Source organism: Canis aureus, chromosome 14 (assembly GCF_053574225.1).
Source record: "Canis aureus isolate CA01 chromosome 14, VMU_Caureus_v.1.0, whole genome shotgun sequence".
In the NCBI taxonomy this organism is placed as follows: Eukaryota; Metazoa; Chordata; class Mammalia; order Carnivora; family Canidae; genus Canis; species Canis aureus.
The window spans coordinates 12,956,533-12,974,512 of record NC_135624.1 but is presented as its reverse complement, the minus strand read 5'-3'; the positions used below and the strand labels follow the sequence as shown (position 1 = coordinate 12,974,512).

At 37.9% G+C, this 17,980-nt stretch overlaps 1 protein-coding gene across 5 annotated transcripts in view; it reads right to left on the bottom strand.

The window, feature by feature from the left end:
* The window catches only part of PKHD1L1 (PKHD1 like 1), a 148,110-nt gene extending 143,543 nt beyond the window's left edge, over nt 1-4,567 (bottom strand). For all 5 annotated transcript variants that reach the window (XM_077846995.1, XM_077846996.1, XM_077846998.1 and 2 more), the window contains exons 1-2: nt 4,427-4,567; nt 2,533-2,622 (exon numbers count right to left, since the gene is read on the bottom strand). In XM_077846995.1, the coding sequence (XP_077703121.1) occupies nt 2,533-2,622; nt 4,427-4,499 (163 nt within the window). In that variant the 5' untranslated portion in view covers nt 4,500-4,567. The remainder of the gene's footprint in view (nt 1-2,532; nt 2,623-4,426) is intronic.
* Between the last annotated feature and the right edge of the window lie 13,413 nt (nt 4,568-17,980).

Sequence of the window (17,980 nt, the reverse complement as noted above, 5' to 3'; positions counted from 1 at the left end):
AGTATCATTGGGACCTTAGATACATCATCCTTTTCAATATTTACAACAGCCCCACCAGGTATGAAGCAATATCCTACTTTACAGATGAGAAAGCTGAGGCTTAGGGGGGTTACCTGCCCCAGTCACATTGTGGGAAGGGGCAAAGATGGACTGAAAACCAGACAGGACCAAAGTCCCAGTGTTTTCCATAATATTACAAAAACTATATAATTCAACACTTCAGTTAGATAAAAATATATGGAATAGAGAATTATCTAGGGGAAAAAGGTAAAAAGTAAAATACTATTCCTTCCATTTTACTTTTTTTTTTTTTTAAGTAAAGAGACCGATTAAGAAAGATAACTGAGAAATACAGGTATAAAGTTAGAAACACTCCAGAACTAATCATCAAAATGCTAACACCCCTCATTAAATCAGTCCTCTTAGAGACACAATTATTTCCATGATCATGCCATTGCTCAGAACACTTTTACTTGGGCATCATAATGGTAAAATGATCTCTCTTTGGCTCCTGAAGGACAGCCTTTAGAACAAAGTAATATAGTCGCAAATTTTTGCTTAGGCAAATATGATGTGTGGAAATGGCCAAAAGTCAATTGGCCATTTATTACCAAAATACCAAAATATTAATAGTAGATCTTTCTAGAAGGTAGAATTTCAGAGAACTCACTTTCGAAGTCAAACATTTCTATAACATTTAATTTTTTCATCGTGACTTTACAAAAATAAAACATTTTTATAGTTACATGGGACCAACATTTAAGTAATCATCTAGCAGTTACAATTCCATTTAGAAAATGTTCTTCCGTGATTAATAAATTAGCTGTGCATGCAAATCTAAACATAAAGATGGGTCAGAGGCAACACTGATGGATTATGTGAATGTAGTTCTCCAAATAAATTTTGTTCAAGTACTACATTCCTGTAGTTTTGGAGGTCTGGTGTGTTGCACAAATTTACATTCTATGCATATCATGGGCCCTGAAAACCTATGTAAAACAGTACATAGACTCAGCCTCTGAGAAAGACACATGCTAACCCATTTTTAGTTGACTACAGTATGTGGCTAAGGCAGGAAGAGGGAAAATAAATCAGGGTGGAGATGCAGGTATCTGCAATTCCAATAGGATTTAACTATTCTATGATTCTCTGTCAAGAGCATTCAGAAATTGAGACGGAGGGGAAAACTAGAAATTCACCATGACACTAGTGACACACAATATACTGTGACTCAGAAAGTCCATGAAAGAAGCAAAGGTTATATAGCTAAATTCATAAAGACGTTCTTCCAAAATGCGTTAAGAATAGAATATTTTGTTTTGTTCTGTATTTATAACTAAGGGCCATCTGGGTCTATGTACTAAAACTCAAGCCACAGCTCCCGGATCAGAAAAAGTTCAGGTCTCCATGAAGAAAGAAATAGCTGAGTAGTTATTTTGTTTTGTTTTGTTTTAATCTAAGCATTTCTCTCCTGGCTTTTAAATCTCTGTTAAAAACCTAATAGCTTCCAAGAACACAGTATCTTAACAGCAATTTAAGGGAACGATGGATAAAGACACTTTTAAAATGGTCTTTAACAAATGCATTGCCTTTGGGTATTTAACTCTAAGCAACAAAAACCGATCAAACTTTAATCCAAAATATATTCTTCACAATTTACATGCATAAGCCATTTTAAATATATCACTGAGAGACTGAATTCTGTAGAAATGTTACTTAGAAGTATTGAAAGACATTTCAATATATCTGACAGAATAATTAAATATCTTGCTCTGTCAATTCTAACTGAAAAACTTCTCATTTCTCTTTTTATTTTCAAGACCAGATAATTGTTTTTGGTATTTTTAAAAAATGTTTTCTTTCCCAACCTTCAAAAATTTGTAAGCTGAATAGTATTATAATTTAGATGGTAGAGACCATAGGACTAAAAGAACCACATATTTTTATTTAATCTTAGGCAGAGTTACTCATTAAATAAATTCACTGCTTGCCTACGATGTTTCCTTTCAAGATTGGCAAGGAGATAGAGTCATACATAACCCATGCTTTGATGAAGCATTTGATAAGGACTGGGTGGCAGGAGAATGGATCCAAAGTTTTGCTTTCAATTGCCTTTCTGTCTTCATTAACATTCTATATCTCTAGCATTCCCTCTTATTAAACATTCTACCTCCCAAGCCCCCCCCCATGTTATATTTGATATAAAGATAAATGTTATTAGACCCATGAAGAGCAAAGCAAATAATTGCAAAACTGAGTTAAAGATGTTTCTTTCAGTTCAGTCATTATAATCCAGATTTTGGGAATTAAATTAAGCAAGTAATTGTAGTATCAATTCAGATGATCTAGTTGGTAGAGACTCTTAAGGATTTTGTTAGCTGTCAAAGGGGTAGAGTTTTACTACCCTGGCCAAATGCAGAAACATAGAAACATTTTTTGTGGATTTTTTTTAAGACCAGAAAGGTCTAAAAGTGAAATGGTCTTTAAAATACCTCAACTTTGGCCAAAAGAAAAAAGAGCGGGCCATCATACCTTCTCCTTTGATAGTCAGCCTTGTCGCTCCATTTATGCTGCCATATTTAGGTATTATTTCTGTGACTTTGGGAATTATTTTAGAGCCATCTGAAAGATATTAAAACACAGTAATGGTAAAAGTGTCAAGTATTTCAATTCAAGCATCAAATTTGATACCACATATTATAATGTTGTAAGAAAAACATCATGAAAATTATAGGCCTGAAAGTAAATACACCTATATTTTATCTGCGGCTCTACTAGTAACCAATGACTTGACAGGGAAATAAGTCATTAACTTAATTAATACTCATTGGTTTTATGCAAAGCACTCCCTTTTGTGCCACAAAGAGCAGGAATAATACATGATGATTTTCATCACTCTTACCTATTTATAAAACATTTATTAAACCCTTAATTTCATGTAGTGCTCAACTAAACTGTAGTTCCACTGCAGTTAGCAGTCTACACAGTAGCAGACAATGCTGGAAAAACAACATTGGGGAGAAATAGGCCATTCGTTATAAAAGCAATTAAGAAAAGCAAAGAATAAATGAAGATGCAGAGAATAGTCCAGGTACACAACCTAACGGTGTATTTAAAGAAGAAATTGTTTTCTGTGACTAAGTAAGACTTCAGAAAAGATCATTTCTGGGATCTTTTTAGCCTCCTGATGATAGTAAGTTCTTACTCTACTGGTCACTAATTCATTCAATGAATGGTATAAAGGTCCTGAGGATATAAAAATGTGTTAACTGTCTTGACTTTTGTACAGAGTGACAAGAGAGTAGATGGGCCATGGGTAGCTAAGAAGGGGCAGTTCACTCCCTTTTTCGTTATTCAGTAGGGTCACACTGGCTTCTTAAAAGAAGGGGTGTCCCTGCTGCATCTCAACAGCAAATACTAATAGCTAGACAGGACCACCTATTGGAGAGATAAAGAGTTCTAGAAAGAGGGAGGTGCCTATGCAAACACAGGGGTGAGTGAGCTGCTTCTCAAGAGAACTATCAGTATGCTTTAAAACAACTCAAAGATACACGGTGGCTAAAATGGTTTGTTTTCTGCTTACACTGCACAAATCTGGTAATTATTAGATCCAGTTACAATTCTCAAAGGAGGTGGAAAAACTAAAGTGGACACAAAAAGAAAAGCTATAGAAATTACTGTTTGAAATAGATGTATGAGAAAAGGTTAAAGACATTATAATCCTATAGTTCATCCGGGCCTGCAAGAAGCTTAGCATGGACTTCAAATGTCTTCTGCACTACGGGTCTGACTTTGCCAAGAGCTCCAAGGCTGCTGCTGCTGCTGCTTCAGCACATTTATAACTTCGAGCAGCCCCCAGCCAAGAGCAGGAAACTCCAGCGAGGGCTCTGGATCCTATCTCCAAGACCGTGCTGCTCCTCACCTATCTCAGGTTCATCCTCCCTTATCTCCACGGGACAACTCCAATTTCTTATCTTATCAGTCTCTTCCAACCCTCTCCTGGGTATTACTTTGAAGGCAGAGGGCCGCTGCCCCTGGACGTGACTGACAAGCAGCCACAGAGACCCATTCCTGTCCTACTGGGGGACACTGCCCTCCCTTCGGTGGGGGAAAGGGACCCAAGAAAAGTGGGAGAGGACTCAGATTGTATCCCCGCCTCCACCCCCAGTTAAGTGTGTCTTTTTCAATCGAGTCCCCTGCGAGTGGGGGCGGTGAGGTTCTAGAATTCAAGCAGTAACTCTTCCGACTTAAGAGCAATCCCTCTACTCTTCCTTCTGTGTGTGCGCGTGTCTGTCTGTCCGTCTGCGAGGCCCCCCTTCCAGGTCCCAGGTGCCCAGGATCGCAGCCCCGCCCCTCCCGCGGCCCGGGAGCGGGGTCGCGCCTGCACGGACGTGTGCTCGCCGCCCGGGCGCCCCGGAGCAATTACCTGCGCGGGGGTCGGCGGCGCACAGGAGCAGCCCCCACAGGCCCCAGGTGCCCAGGAGCCACAGGTGTCCCATCGCCGCGTCAGCCCCGCAGTCCGCGCGCGCCGCTGCCTCGCAGGCGCCGCGGGGGCCGGGCTGGGCTCGCGGACCAGGACCCGCGGCGCGCACGGCCCTTCCCACGCGCGCAGGCGAGCTCGCCCCGCCCCGCCCCGCCCCGCCCCGCCCCGCCCCGCCCCGCCGCGCCCTGGATCTGACCGCGGACCCGCGCCCCGCCCCGCCAACCGGCCCGCCCGGCCCGCGGTGGTCGTCGGCGTGGGTGCTGACGTCCAAGGCCGCCCCCACGAGGGCAATGACTCCACTCCTTTTGGCAAGAGGGACCAATGGGCAAGTTTTCCATGATTCCCGCCCCCTCCCTTTCATTACATTCTAGGCCTGTGCCTTCCTTAGCCCGTATGCTTTGGCTATTAACTGTCCCCGGTGGACCTAAACGTCCATCCAATACACAAACCCCACACGTTTTCCCCCTTCACATTCGTATAAATTAGTGTTGTTCCTTTCATCGACAGTCGTACGTGTTGATTCCTCTGCCTGTCCCAAACGCCATGCCCAGTGCTTTAGGGACTTCAACTCACAATAATCCCCAAAGGACTATTACTATTACTGTTAATTATGATTACTCTTCTTATCCACCCCCCACCCCGGGTGTTCCAAGCTGTGGCCTGAGGCACGGGAGGTTGACCAACTTGCCCATGGACACGTAACTAAGTGCCGAGTGAGGATTCAAGCAGTGACTCCGGAGCCAGTGCTCTTACCCCCTCCACTGCTCCCAATGCAGCACACTTCTGGTGAGGTTTTGCGATGCTTAGGACATCTTTATACTAAAAATTATTCATTGTCTTTGAAATTCATATTTAACTCAGCATCCTGTATTTGCCAAATTGGACTACTCTAGTTGGGAGGGAAGACAGAAGAAATAGAAGAGAGGGGGCACCTGGGTGTCTCCGTGGTTGAGCGTCTGCCTTTGGCTCAGGTCATGATCCCGGGGGCCTGGGATCCAGTCCCACATCAGGCTCCCCGCAGAGAGATGCTTCTCCCTCTACCTGTGTCTCTGCCTCTCTCTGTGTGTCTCTTATGAATAAATAAAAATCTTAAAAAAAAAAAGAAATAGAATCCTAAAATAAGTAAAATAATAAAATTATATCCTTGTGCTTTAAGAGTTTATGTTTAGCTCATTGAGGATTAATTTTGTTATTGTTGGCTTTGGTTAATTACATTCATCTCATAATTTTCTACAAATTGACTGCCCATGTCACCGTCCTACTGAAAATAGTGCCTGCAAGGTACCACTGACCTTACTCTTGGAACTCTTTGTAACATATGACACTGTTAACATCTTTCTTGAAATTCCATTCCTCTGAAGAGTCTTGGGTTTCCTCCTACTTCTCCAATCACTTGTATCTCATATTTTTCTCTTACATCTTCTTCCTGAAAATTGATGTTCCTGCAGCTTCTACTCATCCTCCCATCCGCTATCTAGAAGTAGGTCAATTAGCAGAAAGCTTGTTGAATGCCAATTTGCTGGTTAATTATTTGCCAAATTTACTTAATTTAAAGATGTTGTATAGCTATAATGTTGTATAGCTATAATTAGCAACTTTACCAAGAATTTCTTAGCAGCATTAACAAAAATATTCACTTCAAGTTATTAACTGTGACGTGTAGAAGTATGTATTTCAGTATCAAAAACCAAAATAAAATGTAATAGGGGAATAAAATTTGTATTTGCTTGGTTAATTTTTATTTCTTTCTGATGCTTTTCAAATTAAATTGACCTAAGTTAAGTTTTGGATGATTTCATTAAAAAGTAATTTAAGTGCAATTTAATTCAAAATTCTGATTTTTCAGATGCTTTTGAATTTATGATTAAAACTATGAAAAATAAGTGAGATTTATTTATTCTGCATTTTGGATATATTAATAAGTGATTAGGAACCTCTTTATGTTGATTTCTGTTTTGCCAAACCTTTAATATTTTTAAGATTCTTTTACCAAATCCTCAGAGTATGTTAACCAGAAGATGGCATACAATATTTAGCATATAATGTAGTTACTCCCACTGTGTCCTATTTCATCTTTTTACTTATTTCATACTAACCATATGGTCCCTTCCAGATTATAGTAGTCCCTTTCAGATATCTTTACTTTCTTTATAGCTAATCTTCTTATAGCTTTCTTTATAGCTAAAAATCTTATAACCAGTTAACCATATAGGGAACCTATATATGTTACTTATAATATGCATATGTAACAAGTTAACTCTATATGCAAGTATGAATAAGTATATATATAAGTATGAAACAAGTATATATATAAAATATACAAATATCCATATATAATTCACAACTTAATTGTGATAGTCAATATTAAAAATGTATGTATAATTGTTCTATATACTTCACCAACTTGTTCAAACTGTTAATACTGTTAAATTGCATTCATTAATTCATTTAATCCAAAGTTGGCTAATTGGTCTTTCAGCAAATTGATCATTTGGCTAATTGACTTTAGGAAAGTTGATATTTTAGCAAAAAGCCTATTTTCTTGTTAAATAATGCCTAAACTTTTTTAAAAAACCAAGCATTGTAATTTGCATATATAGATTTTTACTCAACTCTCGAATGAATGAGCATCTTTAACATTTCTCCCTTTAAGAGCACTTATTTATGTGATAAATCCATGTCTAGCAAAAGATACACCAGTGGTATTTTTTATCTTAAATTATTAACATAAGTGGATAGGATAATGTGACAATAAATAATTATAACTAGATAGAAATTTGTATAACCAAAAGTCAACTTGGAACCAGAAAAAGTGATTTTGTGGTTTACATAACTAATGATTTAAATTGTATTCCTCTTTAGAATATTTAAGCCTTTATAATACAAATTCATCATAGACTATAGGAATGGAATGGCAACTCCTGATCACTAAATTCTATGTTTTTGTAAATTAAAAAAAAAAATCCAGTTATAACAAAATCCTGCTATTAGGGCCAACATCATGGGCATATGATATGTGTGGTCTCATAGATGCCTGCTTTGTTTAATGCTCTGCTGGCACCATTGCGAACTCCTTAATAATTTTTGAATGAGGTAATCACCCACTTACTCCACCTCCCCACCATCCTCCCCTCCAGCAACCCTCAGTTTATTTCCTGAGATTTCATCTTATTTTTTCCACTCTTTCCCTATGATCTCTGTTTTGTTTCTTAAATTCCACATATGAGTGATCCTTCAATTTAAAAGCAATTAGAAAAAAAAATAAAATAAAAGCAATTAGAAGGGCACCTGGGTGTCTCAGTCCGTTAAGTATCTGCCTTTGGCTTAGATTGTGATCCCAGCTTTCCTGGGATCAAGTCCTATATCAGGCTCCCTGCTCAGTGGGGAGTCTGCCTCTGCCCAGCCCCTGGCTCCCCAACCCCCAATTCTCTCTCTCAAATAAAAAAAATAAAATCTTGGGCAACCCGGGTGGCCCAGCGGTTTAGCACTGCCTCCGGCCCAGGGCATGATCCTAGAGATCCAGGATCAGAGACCCAGGATCAAGTCCCATGTCAGGCTCCCTGCATGGAGCCTGCTTCTCCCTCTGCCTGTGTCTCTGCCTGTCTCTCTCTCTCTCTCTCTCTCATAAATAAATAAAATCTTTTAAAAAAATAAAATAAAATCTTAAAAAAAAGAATCTATTTAAAAATAAATAAAAGCAATTAGAAAGTGATAAAGAGTAAGAACACTTGCAGAGCTAGAAGGCAAAAAGGGTTCACTTGCAAATTCACTTAACTTGGAACATGAGCTGTGAGAGCCTGATTTTGAATCTAAACCTAATTGTGAGAGACGATGAACAAAATGAGGTACAAGAATAGATTTATTCTCTTGTTAAGCCTCCAACAAGTATTCAATATGGTAAGCAGTAGGAATAGAACAGTAATTTTTTTTCATCTTTGTCTTCACAGAACTTACATTCTTAGTGGAGACAGTCTAAAAACAAGATAAGTGAGTGAAATATATAGACGTTAGAAAGTGATACATGCTGAAGAAAGACAAATAAGCAAGGAGGAATGTCACATATGTGGGGAGTGGGGTGGGGTTGAGTGTGATGCAGTTTTAAATAGGAGGACCAGGAAGTTGTCATAGAGAAGGTGAATTTTGAGTAAAGATCTAAATGTCTAAAGGGAATTACTTAGTCACGTGGATATCTGGGAGAAGAGCATTCCAAGCATTTTAGAACAAATGCCAATGCCACAAGGAGGGAGTGTGCTTTATATATAAGGAGCAGGGAGGCCAAAGCAGTATAAGATATGAAGTCAGAGAAGTAAAGAGGGGAGGCGCAGATCATGCAGGATCATGTATTTGAGTGATATGTGAATCCACTGTAGAATATTGAGCTGAAATACATCATCTAATTTATGTTTTCAAAGAAACACCCAGATGCTATTTTGTTGTACTAGGGCAAGAGCAGATGCAGGGAGATCAATTTAGGGATAAATGCAAATCATCCAGACAAGAATAATGGTATCTTGGACTAGGATGTGTTGGCAATAGTGTTTGTAGTGCAAAGAGGTCAGGTTGTGGATATATTTGAGAACTGAGCTGATAGGATTCGCCGACCAGGAGTATGGAGGGTAAGAGAAAAGAGGAGGGGTAAACATAACTGCAAGAGTTTGGTCCTCAACATCTAGAAATATGGAGGCCATTAACTGCTGGTGAAAAATGTAGAAAGAGCAGATTTGAAAGAGTGTATCAAGAGCTCACTTTCATACATATCAAGTTTAAGATCTATGAGATTTCCAAGTGAGATGTAAAATAGACAGTTTGGTTTTTGCATTTGAAGTTCAGGAAAAAATCCAGGTTGGAGATATCAATCTGATAAACACAAGCATGTATTTTAGAAATAATGAAGCCAAATGTTATCATCTAGAGAATAGAATATAGATGAAAAAATGAACATATCTAAAGACAGTCTTGGAAAACTCCAATATTTAGTAATAGAAACATGAGGAAAAAACAAGCAAAACCACTGAGAAAGAGTGGTCAAAAAAGTGGCAGAGAAGTTAGATGATAGTGTTGCCTGGAAGCCACATAGAGAAGTATTCAAGGAGGAAGAAGTAATAGCTATCAATTACCCTTGGATTTAACAATGTGGAGCTTATGGAAACTAAGAATAATTTACCAAAGTGGTGGAGTGAAATTCTAATTGGAGCAGATTCCTTAAGAAATAGGCAGGGATAACTGGGGACCATTTTAGAATGGTCCACAATAAGAAGAGTTGGAAAGTCAATGGGCCAGGGGAAAAGAGTCACTGCAGGAAGCCAATAAAACTAGCAGTCCTAGCAGTCTTGGATTAAAGTGAAATCAATGAGAATGGTATTATCTTTTTTCTAGCTACTTTGAGGTGCCCAGGTGCAGGGATAAGAATAGGCAATTTTGGGAAAGCTAGTGGTTTTATTCACTTATCTTTAAGGTACTTGCCTACACTAGATGACACTCTGAGCAGCATTCTCTAATAAAAAGTCAGGAAACAAAGTATAAGAGGGTAAAGAGACTAAAACCTACTGATAGAACAAACCTTTGTTCTCAAGCATGCATGTGGGTTTTATTTTGTTTTTTAATGCCTTGAGAATTTTTGTTTCTGTTGTTTGTAGAAGACAGTTATCTGGGGGGAACATTTTCATTTCTCCTTTTTAAACATCATCCCAATTTCTTTTGTGGAATAATCTCTTAAATGTAGTCTGGTGGTCCAGGTGTGTATGTGTATGGTGGGGGAACACAGAGTATCAGATTTTCCCTGGAACCTGAACCTTGAACAGAGGAACAAAGCAAGAGTGTGAATGCTGGGGTTCATTTACTGCACTAGAGGTGCCCTGACTGGACTATTCACACAGAATTGTCCTGTTCTTCCACATCTTAGAAAGTAGTTTGGTTCCTTCCTGTTTTCACATTTTGATTTGCCAGGTTTCCTGTGATAACAGGAGCTTCAGATAGTCTTTCTATAAATTTCCTTTTGCTTAAGTTTGCCAGTTAGTTACTGTTGCCTGCAACCCCCAAACAATTCTCATTAAGAAAACATTTTTATTAGGAAATCATACTTTTGGGACAAGAGACAGAGCCCTGGAAAATGAGATAGGCCATTTTAAAAAAATGAAGCATTGGGCAAAATACTTTAATAATGTGAAGGATCACTGGGGTAATGTTCTTAGAGGACTGAATCATTTGGCAATTCTAATTTTTCCAAAATCCTACATAAGAAATTTAAATATGGAAACTATATTGACCCCAATTTTTCTTAGACACAAAGTTATTGATCTTCCCTTCCCCAAACAGGTATCTATGTACTAGGATAATCATAGTTGAGAAGATGTTTCCTAGACAGAACAAATCAACATCTTATAAGTCTTTGGCAAATGGTTATAAACAATTGTTTTGAAGCAAATGGAAAGCTTATAATCTTGGCTTTATATTTTGAAACACTCCACAATATTTCCTAGCCAAGTGTGTGCTGATAATTAGCAGTTTATATTACTTTGAAAGTAGGTAGAACAACATAATGGTCATAGTTTATCAATAAAGTATTTATTGTGCACTTACTATCTGCCCAGCATTCTGTTAGGGGTATTAATCTCCAATAAACTCAAATAATATAACACTTCTAATTTATAACTTCACTAAGAAGTATTTATATAATACTCATACAATTATTCAACAAATATTTATTAAGGATTCTTGATCATCAAAAATAGCTCTAGGTAATAGAAATATCTCAATGAACAAGACACACAAAGTCCTTCCCTCATGGACCTTACAGTCAAGTGAGAATGTTTCAACTGAGGTAACAGCTAGAGCAGTTAGTTGTCTTAAGTAAAGGATGAACATGGAATGATCAAGAACTGGAAAGGTGAAAGAGGTCCAATTTCATTCTTTTACACATGGTTACCCGATTTTCCCAACACCATTTCTTTTTTTTTAGAAAGAGTGTGTGTGCACACAAGTGGGTGTGGGGCAGAAGGAGAAACAGAGACAGAGAGAAAATCTTAAGCAGATTTCATTTCCAGGATGGAGCCCAATGAAGGGCTCCATCTCAGAACCCTGAGATCACGACTGGAGCTGAAATCAAGAGTTGGATGCTTAACAACTGAGCCACCCAGCATCCTTCCAGCACCATTTATTGAAGAAATCATTCTTTCCCCATTGAATATTCTTGGTTCCCTCATCCCATATTAGTTGACTGTATATTCATGGGTTTATTTTGGGGCTCTCTTCTCTGTTCCATTGATCTATGTGTCTGTTTTTATACCATAACTATACTGTTTGATTACTATAGCTTTGTAGTATAGTTTGAAATCAGGAAGTGTTATGTTTCCAACTTTGTTCTTTCTCAAGATTGCTTTGCCTATTCGGGATTTTAGGAAATTTAGGATTGCTTTTTCTATTTCTGTGAAAAATGCCTTTGGAATTTTGATAGAGATTGCATTGAATCTGTAGATGACTTTGGGCAATACATACATTTTAATAATATTAATTCTTCCAATCTATGCGAAAAGGATAAAATTCCATTTATTTGTGTGTTCTTCAATTTCTTTAATCATTGTCTTGTAATGTTCAGTGTACAGATCTTTCATCTCCTTGGCTAAGTTTCCTAGGTATTATTGTCTTTGAAGCAATTGTAAATGCGATTGTTTATTACTCTTTCAGATATTTCATTATTTGTTTACAGAAATGCCACTGTGTTTTGTATTTTGATTTTATATCCTGCAACTTTACTGAATTTATTAGCTAATAGTTTATTTGTTTGTTTGTTTTGGTGGAACCTTTAGGGTTTTCTATCTATAACATCATGTCATCTGCAAATAGTGACAACTTTATTTCTTCGTTTCTGATTTGGATGCCTTTTTTTTTTTTTCTTTTTTTCTCTTGCCTGATTGCTCTGGCTAGGACTTCTAGTACTATGCTGAATCGGAGTGGTGGGAGTGGGCATCCTTGTCTTGTTCCTGATTTTAATTGAAAATTGTAATTATATGATGTGTTGACTAATCTTACTGTGCTAATTAATTCATGATATGTACATATATTAAATTATCAGGCTATACACTTTAAACTTACATAATGTTATATGTTCATCATATTTCAATAAAGCTAGAAAAATATTTTCGTCCAGTGGTATGATGCAGGGGTGCCTAGGTGGCTCAGTCAGGTAAGCATCTGCCTTTGGTTCAGGTCATGATCCCAGAATCCTGGGTTAGAGCTTCAATTATGGGCACCCTGCTTCTCCCTCTCGTCCTCGCTCCTGATCTCTCTCACTATCTCTGTTGCTATATCTGTCTCTCTCTCTATCTCAAATAAATAAAATATTTTTTAAAAATGGCATGATGCAATGATACATCAATACCAAGTGTCTGTGGGCACATTTTTAAGTGATGGCTTGGATTTTGTTTCCATTGCCTTCTTCCCTTTCAAAATAAATGGCAAATAAGGATAAGCTGAAAAACAACAAAACCCCCAAAACTGGGTTTGGTGGGCTTTTATTTACTTATTTTAAGAGTTAAGAGATTTATTTATTTATTGATTCATAGAGACAGAGAGAGAGGCAGAGACACAGGCAGAGGGAGAAGCAGGCTCCATGCAGGGAGCCTGACGTGGGACTCAATCTAGGGTCTCCAGGATCACGTCCCAGGCTGCAAGTGGCGCTAACCGCTGCGCCACTGGGGCTGCCCTTTGGTGGGCTTTTAAAACCCAAGGAAGCAGTTGTCAAATTTTAAGTGGAGAATGAAGTGACTTGATCCATGTTTCAGAAAATGCACTGTAGCTGCTTTGTGGTAAAGGATTAAATTAGGGATAGGAATGGACACAAGACTGGTTATGATGCTATTGTAGTGGTCTAGACTACAGATGATGAGGATGGAATTAGAAAGCATTAGAATTGTTAAGAAATGGGTAGACGCTTGGATATAGGTTAGAGATAGCACTGCTATTTACTTCTGTAATTATATTTTGGAATGGATTGGTGGGGCAAGGGAAAGCAGAATGTCTTAGGTTTGGGGCATTAATGCCTGAGTGGGTGCTGAGTCATTTACTATGATATGCAAAAGCTAGAGAAGATGCAGTTTGAGGTAGGTGATTCCGGACACCTGATTTGTCTAACTTGAGTTTGAGGTGCTGGTTAGGAGAAGGGTTACTTACAGGCAAAGAGCACAAGCTTTGGAGGCAAATGTCAGGGTTGCATGCTTCACTCACCATTTAGTAGCTGGGACACTTTGGACTAACTACTTATGTCTCAGGTGTTTTTTTGTTGTTCTTGGTCTTTTTGTTTTTTATGTAAAATATAAGTTCTACTTACCTGATGGTGTTGTGTTGGGAAGTAAATGACTTAGTAAACATAAAATGCTTATAATTGTGCCTAGCATACAGTAAGCCCTCAACAAATGCTAAGTATTCTTTTTTTTTTAAGATTTTGTTTATTTATTCATGAGAGAGAGAGAGAGAGAGGCAGAGACACAGATAGAGAGAGAAGCAGGCTCCATGCAGGGAGCCCGATGAGGGACTAGATCCTGAGACTCCAGGACCACGCCCAGGGCTGAAGGCAGGCGCTAAACCGCTGAGCCATCAAGGGATCCCCAAAATGCTAATATTCTTACAGACCAAGAATGAAGGTCAGGATAAGTAAACAAGGGATCCCTGGGTGGCGCAGCGGTTTGGCGCCTGCCTTTGGCCCAGGGCGCGATCCTGGAGACCCGGGATCGAATCCCACATCAGGCTCCCGGTGCATGGAGCCTGCTTCTCCCTCTGCCTATGTCTCTGCCTCTCTCTCTCTCTCTGTGACTATCATAAATAAAGAAAAATTAAAAAAATTAAAAAAAAAAAAAAGATAAGTAAACAAGTAAAATGTGGAATTATACAGTGGCACAGAGATGGACTTTGAAGCCACAAGAGGAGCTAAGATCTCAGAGGGCAGATGTTTATGAATTTGTATGGGGAAAAATTTTTAGCTTTATTTTTTCCCTTTAATAACTAACATAGACAACAAACCACAGTAGTATTGTTGGTATCTGTGATATCAATAGAAATAATAGATATTTTCATATAATATTATAATTGGTGGAAATATGTTGAAACATCATTCATGCTCATCACTACCTAAAGGAATCTTTAGACCCATAACAACATAACCATGCTCTTCCTGCCTCAGATGCTAGGGTATTATTTGTGTACTGCTCAATGTGATAAGACACAAAGGCTATAGTGTAGTTATTTTTTACAGACTATTTTTTAGAGCTTAAGTTCACGAAGTAGAGCAGAAGGTACAAAGACTTCCCATATGCCCCTACCATCACATACGCAAAGATCCCCCCATCATCAACATCCCTGACCAGAATGGTACATTTATTACAATTGATGTAACTGCATTGACACATTATCACCCAAAGTCCATAATTTTAGAGTTCACACTTGGCATTGTACATTACATTCTGTGGGTTTGGACAGATTTATACTGACACATGTACACCATCAAAGTTCCATAAGACTAGTTTTGTTGTTGTGGGGTGCCTGGGTGCCTCAGTCAGTTAAATGTCTGACTTTGGCTCAAGTCATGACCTTGGAGTCCTGAGATTGAGTCCCATGTTGGGCTCCCAGTTCAGTGGGGAGTCTGCTTGTCTCTCTCCTCCCCCTCAGCCCCTTCTCCTGCTCATACTTTCTCTGTACCTCTCTCAAATAAACAAATTTTTAAAATACACATTCGTATACACAAACACACACACACACACACACACACACACACACACTGGAACATTAGTCAGCTATCAAAAAGAATGAATTCATGGGGTAATTGGGTGATGGGCATTAAGGACGGCACTTGAGATAATGCGTGCTGGGTGTTATATGCAACTGACGAATCACTAAATTCTACCCCTGAAATTAATAATACAGTATATGTTAACTAAATTGAATTTAAATAAACTTTAAGAAAAAAAGACTAGTTTTGCTGTTGTAAAAATCCTCTGTGCTCCTCCTATTCATCTCTCCTTCCCCGCAGTCCCTGGAAACCACTGATCTTTTTACTGTCTCCCTAGTTTTGCTTTTTCAAGAATATCATATATTTGGAATCTTATAGTATGTAGCTTTCTCAGATTGATCTCTTTCACTTAGTAATATGCATATAAGTTTCACTTAGTAGTTTGCCTTAAAGTTTAATGAGCTAAATAGTTCATTTCTTTCTAGTGCTGAATAATATTCCATTGTCTGGAGACACCACAGGTTATTTATCCATCCACTTACTGAAGGACATCTTGGTTGCTTCCAGATTTTGGCAGTTGTGAATAAAGTAGCTATAAATATCCATGTGCATTTTTTTATGTGGATATATACTTTTAAGCTCATTTTAAATATTAAGGAGTGTGATTGCTGGATTGCATGGTTTAGAGTGTGTTTAGTTTTGTAAGGAATCACCAAATTGTCTTCCAAGTAGCTATTCCACTTTACATTCCTACCAGGAATCAATGAGGAAGGTTCTTGTTGCTCCACATCTTCCCCAGCATTAGTTGTGTTCTGTATTTTGGCCATTCTAATAGGTGTAGAATGGCATCTCATTGTTTTAATTTGCATATCCCTGATGATATATGATATGGAACAACTTTTCATATGCTTTTTGCCATCTGTATGTCTTCTTTGGTGGCATCTTTGGCCCATGTTTTAATTGGGTTGTTTTCTTACCATTGAATTTAAGAAATTCTTTGCATATTTTGGATAATGGTCCTTAATCAGATATGCCTTTTTCAAATATTTTTTTCCCAATATGTAGTTTGTCTTTTCAATCTCTTGACAGTGTCTTTTGCAAAGCAGAAATTTTAAATTGGAATGAAGTCATTTATCAATTCATTCTTTTATGGATCATGCCACCACAGTGTTCTTATTTGTAAAAATTCTTACAAATAGCACTTTCCTCATGCAAGAAAATCTAAAGATGAAAAGCTAGGATATTTCCAAAATGGAATTTCCATTTAACAAAATTATTTTTTCTAGCTTCCTATAAAATGGAAGCTCCTCTAGTTCAGCCATATTCACTGAAAATGTACACATTGGTTTCTGGACTGGAATAGAGGAAATTGTTAGAGCAGATGATGGAGAGGATGTAACTACCAGTTGACCCATGAGCTAGATAGACCCAGGCAATCAGGCTCCTCATCCCCTCCCCTGACCTCAGAATGCACACTCTACCCACCATTTCTGCATCCTTGAAAACAGTTCCCACTGTTTGGCAACAAAATAGTGGGAACTGTTTTCAAGGACTCAGCCTTGAGAGAGTGAGGTGTTGTTGAGACTATCTGGACTATATACATGACAGAGCCTAGTTAAGATCTCTATAGAAACTTTTAAAATTATGGCAGGTAGTACAGAAATCTACTTGTTCTGCTTCTGCCCAAGATAAGCCTCATATTTAAGTCCCCTTGCTTATTAAGACTTCTATCTACTAATCTAGAATGGCCGAACTGTCTTCCATCTCTCCTTGTCTTCCATGTACAGGGGCTGGTTTCAGATTTTACCTGGAAGCTCCCAAGGTTGCAAACCAACAGGAATCTAGGAGGGGTTCTCATGTCAAATGTTTTCATTCAGGGTAGAATTACAAAAATATCTTAAAATTTTTAAACAAGCAATGGAGGAATTGACAGCTTCACTGTTCTCCTGGAGTATTTGGCTGGAAGAATTCTTTTTCTGTGAGTCTCTTTTGGAAATGACCAAGACTGTTGACAGGTTCAAAGTTGTGAAAAGTTGTTTTATTGTTCTGGGGTTTTGTAAAGATTATTTCTCCAAACAAAACTTCAATTGGAAAAAAAGCACTATATGCCTCCCATGATTGCAGTAATACTTGGTAATATATCCAATATTTCTTACCTTAATGGAAAAGGAAGCACCTCATGATATCATCACTTTGTTTTTTAACACAGACATGCACTGGAAACTAAGACTGATTTTACAATCCTGAGAAGAGATTTGCCAACAACTATAAAAATTATTAGCATTATCCTCTGATAATTACTTTGAATAATTGAATTTAAAAATTTGTGAAGAAAAAGGATCAGAATATGAAGTAAATCTTTACCAAATAGTTCACTGACTTTCTTATAGAACAAGAGTTAAATACTTATCTAAATTAAGGACAGTCCATTTTAATTTCTCTAAAAGAAATGAAACTGCACATTTCAAACACTTTGAAAAAAATGATTTATCTATGAGTTGGCTCACCTGGCAGTTATTTCTAATGATATGAATGAGATGAAACTTTCATTTCAAGTCCATTGTGGTTTCTACTTAAAAAAAAATTTATAAGATTTCTAGGATTAGCAACTAGTCAGGAAAGCCAAACTTTGAAATGCTGGAGAAGGTGCTTCATCCTCAGATAACTGTCAATTTCTTCAAAAAGAGAAATCTATGGACAATTGTAAACTATTGAGGATTCTTTCAGAAGTTACTTGTATCTTGATAGTATTAAAGTTGAACCACAGATCCACAATC